This window comes from Budorcas taxicolor, chromosome 5, assembly GCF_023091745.1.
Source record: "Budorcas taxicolor isolate Tak-1 chromosome 5, Takin1.1, whole genome shotgun sequence".
Lineage (NCBI taxonomy): Eukaryota > Metazoa > Chordata > Mammalia > Artiodactyla > Bovidae > Budorcas > Budorcas taxicolor.
Genome location: NC_068914.1, coordinates 79,595,162 through 79,607,458, shown reverse-complemented (window position 1 = coordinate 79,607,458; position 12,297 = coordinate 79,595,162). Strand labels below are relative to the sequence as shown.

The 12,297-nt window shown below is 40.7% G+C and overlaps 1 protein-coding gene across 2 annotated transcripts in view; it reads left to right on the top strand.

Annotated features, from left to right (window-relative positions):
- Nucleotides 1-12,297, top strand: part of ANO6 (anoctamin 6) — a 235,836-nt gene that overhangs the window by 203,538 nt on the left and 20,001 nt on the right. For both annotated transcript variants that reach the window (XR_008199419.1, XM_052641519.1), the window contains exons 13-16: nucleotides 2,546-2,771; nucleotides 3,807-3,976; nucleotides 4,188-4,285; nucleotides 10,681-10,811. Coding sequence is in view for 1 of the 2 variants with exons in the window: in XM_052641519.1 (XP_052497479.1) it covers nucleotides 2,546-2,771; nucleotides 3,807-3,976; nucleotides 4,188-4,285; nucleotides 10,681-10,811 (625 nt within the window). In the remaining variant the exon portion in view is untranslated. The remainder of the gene's footprint in view (nucleotides 1-2,545; nucleotides 2,772-3,806; nucleotides 3,977-4,187; nucleotides 4,286-10,680; nucleotides 10,812-12,297) is intronic.

The following is a 12,297-nucleotide window of genomic DNA, read 5'->3' as shown; positions in this document are numbered from 1 at the left end:
CTGGTTTTGTTCTGACCACTCTGTGTCCAGTGGCATCCCGGTACAGTGCTTCTAGGCATCCCTCATGGGCACAAGGTGGCTGCAGTTTTCCAGATCTCACATCACATCCAAGCCAGGCAAGGTCTGCTTAGCAGTTTCCCCTGTTGACAGAGGAGGCTCATCTGTCGTGTGGGCACTAGCACTATCTCCTCACATCTCTGTGGCTCTTGGTAGATTATTTGCCCATCCTGGAATCAGGTGCTGAGCCAATAGGATGAGACACTTACTTGTCTGAAACCAACTGGGATCTACGTGTAGAGCCCAGGGAGGGTGGGCAGTAGAGCCCAAACCACTGGAATAAAAACAGAGAGGAGGTTGTTTACCCTTAAACAAAACTAGGCGCTCTTCTAAGACAGGGAACAGATCCCAGGCAGCAGAAGCGACCAGTGTCCACAACCAGGGTACTTTCCAATTTGCTCTAAAAACATACATTAAAGTCATGATCAGAAAAAAATGAAATGTAAGAAACTGGAGGAAGGAGGATGAAACGTTTCCCTGTCTCTTTAAGAAGTACTGAACCCATTAAGTGCTCTGAAGAAAAATGGAAACATGTCAAGTTTCTAAAAGTTCTGAAATGAATTAGAATTCAACCATGTAGGAGGCAGTGCCATATAGAATTTCCTGTTTCTTGGACTCTGAGAATCTCAGTTCTCTCACTAGTTGCTTAACTGGGGGCATATTGCTTCATCTGTTTGTGGCTCTATTTCCTCATTTATAAAAAGAAATACAGTACTACCTACCTCACAGGACAGTTGTGAGGATTTTTAAAAATATGTGGATGCTGAAGCAATAGTAAGCATTTAAAGAATCTCAACTGTTAATGATTACTGAATTTTAAAAATTACTAGCAGACTTAAAAAAAAACCAGCTATTTCAATGGCATGTATGTGTTATACATTTCTCTCCACCTTAACTAATTTTCACACATACACACACAGTATTATTTCCTTTCACAAGTGTGAAGCCTTAACTGTGAAGAAAAGGAGATAATGAGAGAGATTAGAGGAGGAAGTATAATGCTTCACCCACAAACTGATGGCTTCGAAAGTAAGGAAAACATCTTTTTAACTCTTTGGGGCACCATAATCATAGCTAAAATTTAGACAGTGGTTTTCATGTGCCTGGGCTTAATGCTCTGTTTTTACCTGTAGTAACTCATTGAAGTCTCACAATAATCCTATAGATTAGTTGCTGTTATTATCCCCCCATTATATGGGTGAGGAAATTGAATGCCCCAAAGGCTAAGTAATTTGCTCTAGGTGGAGGAACTGGGATTCGAACTCTGGAGTGCGGCCAGGCTCTGCTGCCCCCGGCTGGTAGAAACCAGCTGCCCTCTATAACTGTAAACAACATGCCATCATTTGCTTGGCCCCGTAATTCACATTCACTGTAGCTTTCTCTATCATGGCAGTCATCACAGGCCATCAGAGACACTGAATACCTGCTTCTGGAATGTGTCCAAGAAGGTAGATACAGGGAATGCGGTTTAAAAATGGGACCTTCAGCGTGCCCCGTTCAGAGGCCAGAGAAAACCCACCTAGTGAGGAAGTGTCTGCCGTGTTTGACACCTGCACTGATCCTGGGTCTGCGCAGTCAAAACTACAGTGGCTTAGGGAAATGAATCTTGTGCAGGTGAGGTATAAATAACTGCCGGTTTAAGATCTCAAGATCCAAGTATAAAACGCGTGTGAAGCGTTTGTCAGCAGAGAGCTGCCTGCTGCCGTTTCCGGTAGTGACCTCGGGGCACCTCTGCAGCTTCACTGGTTCTCCTCAGGGTCTGCCCAGCTGTGGGAATGAAGACAGCAACCAGCACCTGCTCACCCAGCCCCTCGAGTCAGTGAGAGCTTCTCTGTTGGAAGGAAGCACATCCTTTTCATGGACTATGCTGTGCTGTGCTTAGTTGCTCCGTGGTGTCTGGCTCTTTGCAACCCCCATGGACTGCAGCCCACCGGGCTCCTCTGTTCATGGGGATTCTCCAGGCAAGAGTACTGGAGTGGGTTGCCATGGACTACAACTAAGCAAAAAACGCTCATTTATAACCTAAGTAATTCCATACCTAGAAGGGATATTTTCACTGGTTCTGCGATCACAGAATTTTTTTCTTCTACCAGAACATGCTACCAGGCACTCCATTTTGAAGATACTGTAAAGATTCTCTCTCTCTGTTTCTTTTTATTAGGGCTTCTTTTTTAGAGCTGTTTCAGGTTTACAGAAGAAGTCACAGAAAGTACAGAGCTCCCACAGACCCCTCCTTCCCTGCTCACAGTGGCTCCTGCTGTTAGCATCATCCGTTAGCGCGTGCGCCAGTTCTTTTGACTGGTATTATTCCCTCTGCTTTCTTTGAAATTTAACATGTCTGATTTTCACCCTTCTTGTGGCACTTATGTGAGATTTAACATCACTTTGCAATGCACGTTGTCCATTTCAGCATGGGGCCGGTTTTTAAGTGTAAAAGTATGATTATTGACGAGTCTCACACTGCTGTGTTAATATATTGTGTTTTCAGATCCTGTTGATCATTGCTTCCGTTATTGGGATCATTGTCTACAGGCTCTCCGTGTTTGTTATATTTTCTGTAAACCTTCGCAAGATCTCTAATGGAACAGACCCAATCCAGAAGTATGTAACTCCACAGATGGCCACGTCCATCACTGCTTCCCTCATCAGCTTTATCATCATCATGATTCTGAACACTATATATGAGAAAGTGGCAATCATGATTACTAACTTTGGTAAGGTCCTGCTGTATATCTATAACATGGGTCTTTTCTAAGCCATTTTTAGAACCAAGTAAAAACAGGGACTGTATATTTTAGGCATTCTAATTCCAGTATGTTACAATTTTTAGAAAATTTCAAGTGTAAACATATTTTCTCCAGCCTGTCCAAGAAATGAATTATCTCCAGGTTTGCATTAGTAAAAGGGACAAAGCAAAGACAGTCATTATGATGTCCAAGCTCTGTGTAAACAGATCAGTGCTGAATAATATTTTCAATTACATTGTATTATGTACCCTATTGTTGAAAGTAAATAGTCTCTTTATTGCAAATAAGTGGAAGAGGGTCATGATGCCAGTGGTAAATCTGCTCCTGCACTGCCGAGAGGACAAACCGTTAGATTGTTATGCATCTTCCCCCCACGCTGTTCATATCAATATAGCTCCACTCTCATCAGCTCTGACGATTGTTGTAAATGTTTCTTCTTTCTGGCTTGTATCCCAGGCAGCTGCTTAGTAGCCAGAGTTAAGTGCTTCCTACACACTGCCTGTGGCTGGGTCGTTCTCCAAAATGTGATGTTCAGTGGTCATCTTCTGAAAATGATAAGACTGGTTTAAATTCTAAACTCGGAGGACAACCCATTTTGTCTTCCCCCAAATGCTTCTAACAGAGTTTCCCTTTCCAACAGACCTACCTTATTGCAGTTCAGGAAGACAAGAGAATATCATTTAGCATACTGTTCAACATTAATTTTCTGTCTTATATTGAAAGAGGATAGTTCTTGCCTATTTTATATCATGTGGTTATAAATTTTAAGGAGCAGTTGACTACTTTTCTGCCCTTTGGGATATTGTTTCTCCTAGGGGGGAAATTCAACAATGTGTAAACTTGGAATTAACATTGTAGCTACATTAAGAAATTCAGAACAGCTGAAATGGAAACTGTGAATTGTATTTTTTTAATCATGTTAACTCATGTATCAGTATGATTTCGATTAGAGTCTCAAAGCTGTTTGCAATTTTAAAATCTTAACGTTTCTTTTAACTACAGAACTCCCTAGGACCCAGACTGATTATGAGAACAGCTTAACCATGAAGATGTTCTTATTCCAGTTTGTCAACTACTACTCTTCGTGTTTCTACATCGCATTCTTTAAGGGCAAATTTGTGGGTTATCCAGGAGATCCAGTTTATTGGCTGGGAAAATACAGAAATGAAGAGGTGTGAATACAGAGTTACATTCTCTTGGCAATTTAAGCTGTTGCGTGTTTTCTCTTAGTTACCCAATGAAAAGTATATTCCTTACATTTTCATTGTATATTCCTTACAATTTTTTTTAGCCTAAACTAGAATTTTAGAAAAATAAATAAAATTAATGACTATTTCATGTTAGATCCATCTAAAATTTAATTGGGACTTTTTAATATTTCAGTGTGACCCAGGTGGGTGTCTGTTTGAACTGACAACACAGCTGATAATCATCATGGGAGGAAAAGCAATCTGGAATAACATTCAAGAGGTGTTACTTCCGTGAGTACCGAGTTGTGTCATCTTGAGAATAGAACGGCCCAGCCATCACACTCACTTCCCTGCATGTCCACGTTGCTGCACGCCCACCTCTAACATGGAGGAGACTCTCTGCTTATTACCCAACCAACAGTGTTTAATAATGATATTTTAAAGCCTTTCTATTAAACATAAATCCCCATCTGCTATAGTTTCTGCCTATTAGCCCATCCTTGGGGGCTGATGGATCATAGCCCTCTGAGAGATGGCCCTTGTTGGAGCTTCAGACTACATTTTTTCACAGCTTGTTACAACTTTCTCCACCTTTTATACATGCATTTAAAAATCAGTAATAGTAATTTGTTGAGTTCTAAGTATGTGCCAGTCAGTGTATTAAGTGCTTTATATACTCTCTCATTTAATCATCCAAACAATGCTTATTTTTATTTCCCTTCTGCAGATGAAGAATCCATGTCTTAATTAGGTTATATGATTTGCCCAAGTTCACACAGCCAATAAGAGGCTACTGTGGGTTCAAATGTAAAACCCCATGGCTCCAAATCCATATGCTTTTAAGAACAGAGGTTCACTTATGGTCCTAAAGCACCAGGCTATGTAGCAGTTTAGGATACAGTTGTCAAAAATAACTACAAAGGTTTTGACTTACCGTTTTTTTCCTGGAAATGAGAACAGATGTTAGCTAAGGTCACTCTGTCTTTTTCAACGAAACCCAATCCTATATCAGAGTGGACAAGTCCAATGCCGTCTGTAACTTCTGCATATTTCAGCTTATTGTCTTAATATTCTATTGCTGCTTTAACAAATATCCCCACAGTTAATGGTTATTGGAAGAAAATGGGGGAGGGGAGCCCCACAAAATAATAAACTGAATATTAATATCCTGTGGGTCCTGAAACTCAGAAGTCTGCAGAGGTCTCACTGGGCTAACATCAAGGTGTTGGCAGGGCTGTTTCCTCCAGGCTCTGGGGTAATCTGTATGTTTGCCTTTTCTAGCTCCTAGAGGCTACTTGCATCCCTTGACCTGTGACTTCCTTTCTCCATCTCACAGCCAGCAAGGTTGCCTGTCTCTGACTTTTTTCTGTGGTTACATCTCCCTCCCACACCCCTCTCTACCTTCTCTTCTGCCTCCATCTTGCACTTTTAATGACCCTTTGAGTACACTGGGCCCACCTGGATAATCAAGTCTTGTCTCTCATACAGTCAGCTGATTAGCACCCTTACCTGCATCTGCACCCATAATTTTCATATGTTTCGGGGATTAAGATGTGGACATCTTTGGGAAGAATTTCCCTGCCTGCCACACTGCCCTTATCAAGGTGATTTCTGGCTCTGAGTTTCTGTTGTCACAAAACTGTTGATCCCTCTCTTGTCTTGCTCCCACATCGGTACTCCACTCCTGCCAGCCTGAATGCCAAATGCAACCTTCTCAGTGTCCTCCAAAACCACTCACATAAGCAGGCCTTATTGATGTTTGGGGCATAGAGGAGAAACAGGCAACTTGAATCTTGAAATGCAAACTCCATCTCTTTAGTCTTTTATCCTACTGTATTACTGAGAATCTTGTTGCTGCTGTTTACTTATCACCCTTCTCTGTAGGCTCCAGAATACGAGCATTCTGCCATGTCTTCCTGCCACCACAGCCAGCTTCCTTCTCATCCTTTCTTCTCCCTCTCCTAACCTTTCTTCTCTCTCCCTCATTACCAAGTTTCTGTTTATTCTCTTTGTAGAGCAGTTAATTTCTTGTCTTTTGTTTGTTTGTTTGTTTTTGAAGAGCAAAACCTTGTGGGTTTCAGCATGTCCTTCCACATTTCTTCACTGGAGCTTTATCTTCTATCTTCAATGTGAATTATCAGGGTCTGTCTGTAAATAAGGACATTCTCTTTTCTCCAGTTCCATCCATCCCCCTCAAAAACAGATTCTGATCTTAGCTATGAAATGAATACTTTTTTGCCCTACTCTGCAGTAGACAACCCTTACCTTGGGCTCACAGATTTTTTCCAGATGAGTAAAAGTAGGTTGTGTGCAAATAATACTATGTTTCCATATGAAAATGAATGTATCAAATAGAGGAAAAGCTTAACTCAGATTACCAAAAAAAAAAAAAAGCATTTTTTGAAGGAAATAGGTTAGTTACCTAACACTGAGTGTTAGTGAATAACTCATCAGTGAGCTACTTTCTGATAACAGTCAAGGAGAAGGGTATATTTCCTAAACCGGTACTGAGAAATTCATACAAAATGGAATTTGTTCATGTGAAATAGTTAAAAATAAAGGATACATTATAGTATAAGTGGTTTGTTTATACCTTCACTTCAAGGAAACACATTATTGTAAATTCTTGTGAGCTGAACTTTACCTTCAGGTATTCTTATTACTCACCTAGAATATTTAGGTAATGTGTTTTGAATTATGTTTGCCTTCTTTGAAAACTGGGAGTGCTAAATGTTAGGCAAGTTAGGGACTTCTCTGGTGGTCCAGTGGCTAAGATTCCATGCTTCCAATACAGAGGGCCAGGGTTTGATCCTCAGTCAGGGAACTAAATCCCACATGCTGCCACTAAAGGTCCTGAATGACACAGTGAAGATCAAAGATCCTGTGTGCTTCAACTAATACCAAGCATAGCCAAATAAATAGTTTTTTTTTTTTAATTAGGCAATTTAGAGAATAGCTTCTGCTCTTTATAAAGGTGCCAGTTTTCTTCCTTCCTTTTCATACAACATTCTAACATAACAGAGATATATCAGTTACTTTTGCTATCAGAACTACACCTATTCCAAAAACACATAGAAAGGGGAAAGAAAACTTACAAAAGGTAGTGGCTATTCTCACACCATTTAAATATGTCAAAAGGAACATGCATACTTAGTTGCTTAGTCATGTCCAGCTCTTTACAACCCCATGGACTGCAGCCCGCCAGGCTCCTCTGTCCATGGGGATTCTCTAGGCAAGAATACTGGAGTGGGTTGCCATGCCCTCCTCCAGGGGATCTTCCCCACCCAGAGAGCAAATCCACATCTCTTCTGTGTCTCCTGCATTGCAGGCGGATTCTTTACTGTCTGAGTGACCCATGAAATGAATTTCATCATAAATTCACCTGCTTCCACCCTCAGCTCCACTTGGGGTGCTTGCCTAGGGTTCTCAGAGCAGATGAAGGCCATATGATGCTGTGATCTCGGCTCCCTTTAGGGGGTTGGGGAGATCTCTCAAGCACATGCATCAGCATGTGGCATTTAGTAGGTCCTCAATAGAGCCAGCTGAGTGAATGAGTGACTCATGTGCTTCAAATACAAATGTCAGTAAATTAATGGAATTGTTCATTGGGCCCAGAGAACAAGCCTAGACCTTTTGGCCTTCCCAACCTCACTTCCTTTTTTGATAATTGGAGCATTCCTGGGAATTCTATTCTGTACTTGACAAAAAACTAGTACAGTTCTGCATTAAGCTACTAACTGAAGAAATTTTATGATAAAATGTTAAAAAAAAAAAACAGAGTTAAACATCCAAAATGTCTTAGCATTGTCCTTTGGTGTTTAGACAATGGATGGCTGTAATTCTCTTCTTTTATATGTTTTCTATATTTTCCACAGTGAACATTCACTATTTAGATAATAAGAAAAAGCAGACTTTTTACAGGAGGAAATATCTCTTGTCAAGATATAATTTGACTAGGGAATGAATCAGAGATATACAATAAGAGAATCCTAAGTACAGGTATTCTTCACTCTACACACTCAGTCTTAAAATTCAGGAACAGTAAACTCAGCAGTCAAATCGATTCAGATAGTGAAGGATGCTTGTATTCAAAATTAGCAAGTGGAAATATCCTAAACAGAAATGGTGATGATCTATAATATATGGATAAAATGTGGTAATAAAGAGACAAAGACAAAATGAGGTGTAAAGTGTTTCAGACCACACTTTACATGTAGTAAATAATAAAGGACAATTTTTTAATGATAGTGTTAAACTAATAGGCATGGTCCATTCCTAAGAAAATTACTTTGTAACCCATGCTTAGAGGAAGAATCTTTTTCCCCAGCCTTGACCAGGGGAAGAAGTATCTAGTGTGTCTATACTTTTTTAAAGTTTTATAGCTGATTCTCATGGGCAATTAAATTGCTATTCCTGTACTAGTATAATAACCCAGTAGAAAAACCCAAAAGACCACGAACAATAACAGATGAACTTCAAACCAAGATTTCCTGCTACAGCTGAGTCATTCAACTCAGACTGAGCAAGAGGCTCAGAGTGTGAAGCTCAGAAGAGCAAGCTAGTCAGGACTTCTGATTGACCTAATATGATTGGTGGTGGGAGGCAGTACAGTACAAGGAACAAGCGCCAGATGAGTTAGTCATGCAAGTGACTGCCAGGACAGAAGTTTCATCCTGAATCCAAGTCATGATGGATTTGGGTTGCTGACTGTGAAAGACCTGTTTCTCTGGAGCCTGGAGAGGATTTTTGCAAGAGGCTGAGGCTGAAAGTATGAGGGCAGAGCAGAAACTAAGCCAATAGAACCCAGTGATCTTGAGTTTGGGTGTCACAAAGAGAGATGGATGCGTGTGGTCTTTGTTGCCACGTGTACCACAAGGGCCCTTGGAATGTCTGAAGAACGGCGCATTCCCAGCCAAACCTCAGACTTGAATGATTACAGAGCTCCAGGTTGTGGCCTCGGAAGTAACACCAGCAACAAGTGCTCCACGTCATTCTTGTAAGTGCTGAAGTGAGATGCAAGCCAAAACTCTAAGTAACTTAGCCCTCATTTACTGTTGGCCTCAGCCAATTAGCCTCTGTCAGAAGAAAATCTCACACAGGGGGTTTTGATGTGTTAGGAAGTTTGCTAAATCCGCATCTGTTCTGAGTCATTTCATTCTGACAACAACCCTGGGCAGTGTAGGTTTTATCACCCCATTTTACGTAAACTTGACTAAAGTTATAATGAATAAGAGATGAAGTGTGGATTCAGATCCAGGGATATGTCTGAACCCATATCCCCTCCACTTCCACAGCCTCCTGCTCTTCCCCTAATGTCAAAGAAGAAAGAAGTGGGGAAAGATTGTGAAGCCAAGGGCACCATTGCTTGTGGAGAAATCTCCCCTTAGCAAGCCTGGGGAAGTGTCAGTGAGCAGTTCACACTGAGATCAGGAACAGTGGGAAATCCAGCATGGTCAGCTATTTGTAATTCACATCTTACAGTTTGTGTATATGGGTGGGTATGTGTGTACATACAGGTGTTCACGTGCAACACATACAGTGGTCTTTAAGTGAAATCCTTATAAATGTGCTGTGTAATCAGCCAGAGCTTAACCAGATGCTACGTTTTTTGCTGTTGTGGTGCATCTTCTGATGAACTCGACAAGTAAACCACAAGCCAGCTGTTATTTCAGAGGACAACAGCCCTATAAGCTAGAGCTGCACACCTTGTTTCAACGCCAACTGTTTCTAATTTCTTTTCAAGAGAAATTGTCATTAAAAAGCAGTGGCGGGGGGTGGGGGGGGGGGGGGCGGGCATTCAGCTGGCCCGGAATCTTCTGAGAAAGAAAAACACATAACCCAAGAGAAAACACTGGACTGCTCTGGGGGCAGCTTCCAGCATTGGGGGCAGAGCACTGAGCCAGGATTCCTCCGAGCTCTGCACTGACTTTAAGGAAACGTGTCACATCTTTGGTCTTTTAATTTGTTCAGCTGAAAATAGGGCCTTGGATCTGTCTTATCCAAAGTCAAAGGATGTCACTTTTCTGCACAGTGCCCTCAATGATTCCCCACTTCCTTCAGTGTAAAAAATGCCCAGATCCTCACTGTGGTCTCTTAGGCTCCAACCCCCACAATCAAGAGACTTACTTTTCTCTTTGCCCTGGACCACACGGGCCTCCAGGCTTCCCTGATGGCTCAGCAGGAAAATAATCTGCCTGCTACACAAGAGACGCAGGTTTGATCCCTGGATCAGGAAGATCCCCTGAAGGAGGGCACGGCAACCCACTCCAGTATTCTTGTCAGGCAGAGAGTCAGAAGTGACTGCACACACATGCACACTGGCCTCTATGCTTTGTTTATCTTCTCTGGTAATTTTCAGTCTGGAAAGATCACTTTGGATAAGAGCAGGAAAATGGTGGGGGCTGAAGTTAATCAAATGAGGAAAAGTATTTTTAAAAAACTAAAATGCCCACAAGAATAGGAGGTAGGAGGACAAATCATAGTTACAGTTGTGATAAAACCAGGTATGTAGTCAATATTATTCTTCAAAATATTTTGGGATAGAGAGGCAGAAATAAAAATAAATTTAGCATGAAAACAAGAAATTGAATTCTTGGGAAGATGATGTGTTCAGCTCAAAATATCAGTAATACTTTTATGCTCTTGGTCTGACAGTATTCTGACTGATAATTTGATCTTTTTGGCAGCTGGGTCATGAACGTGTTTGGACGGTGTCACACCGTTTCAGGAGCAGAAAAGATAATCCCACGATGGGAACAAGACTACCATCTGCAGCCCATGGGCAAACTGGGATTATTTTATGAATATCTTGAAATGAGTAAGTCACTAGTGAAATTTTGGGTTGCATGAAATATATTAGAACATGCTTTGGATCCCCAAAGCATCGATTATAGAGCCAAATTATTATCTAGCCTATTGAAATGGAGTCCATTTTTCTCCACTAGGTAAAATTATACAACCAGGCTTTCAAATACGGTGACTGTGTATATCTTTGTCAATATTTGTGTTACACAAAGCTGAAAATTTATTACACAGCAATGAAATGGAATATTCATTGAGGTACATCTTCACCATTAATTCTGAGGATACTTACCATGTTGTCTAAAGATGAACTCAGAGCTATTATTAGCCGTGACTCAGCCCTGGCTGGAGTTCATGCAGCACAGCTGTTGGCTGATTCCTTCTGAACAGATAAGCCCATGGGAACAAGGGTCACAGGGTCTCCCCAACCCCTCCCCATCTCACACTTGCCTTTGACATTATATCTATTGCTTCTGGTTGGTGGTTTCTGCCTAATTCCTTGAGTGACCTCATGGCAAATCACTGGCTTGAATTTGAAACTGTTTTGCTGGTCTGGAATTAAGATTTAATACAGGCTCCCTCCTTCTTGGATGTCTCTGTCTGTTTCTGTAGTATTTGCTTGGGCTCTCTTTCTCCTCACTTGATTTTGAGCTGTTGGTTGCCTTTAAATGAATGCATCTCAAAATAGATTTCCATTGGAAACACCATCTTTTCTATTATGCATGACACACTTTTATCTAATAGAAGGCTAACAATGGACATGTTTTGTTATCTGTGCCCTTTCAGCTCACCATTGCATTGAATTACAGTTTTTTAAGCTTAGGAAAACAGGAAAGGATTTTGACAGGTTTTGCATTTATGCATGCGGGTTTGTGTGTTTGCAGAGACACCCCTTTGTGGTTCCTTTATAAGTCTGCAGATAGAGGGAGGTTTTTATTAAGTCACATTCTATATATAAAATAATTGCTTTTAAAAATATACATTATATGTGGAAACCCATCTGCTTCTGAATGGTTCCTTGTAGTTTCTTTAGTCAACAATGCTTTGCAGCAAGAAGTCTGATTTGAATTTCACTTCTGCTTTTGTTATGTTTCATGACCAGGTTCAATTAAGGGTGTAGCCACAGTCCATAATGTAGAAGCTATCTTTATTCTGTTTATTTTCAAAAGGACTACAAGACAATTATCTGTATTCCAAAATGAGTCATAATTGTAAATATTTCTTACTGGAGCCATTATCAGCATTAATAACAATAATAGTATGGGGCAGAATACCATTTGTTATTTTAACACAAAAAAAACTTGGAAAAAATTTATTTTTCTGTAGTTAGTCAAATAAATGGTATAGAAAACAAAAGGTATATGGTCATGCTTTGGGGAGAAATTGATAGGACTTTTAGAATTTCATAGTCTCATTAAAATAATTACCAGCTAAATAACTTGGGCTCTCATGGATGGACTTAGAGATGATCATACCAAGTGAAGTAAGTCAGAGAAAGACAA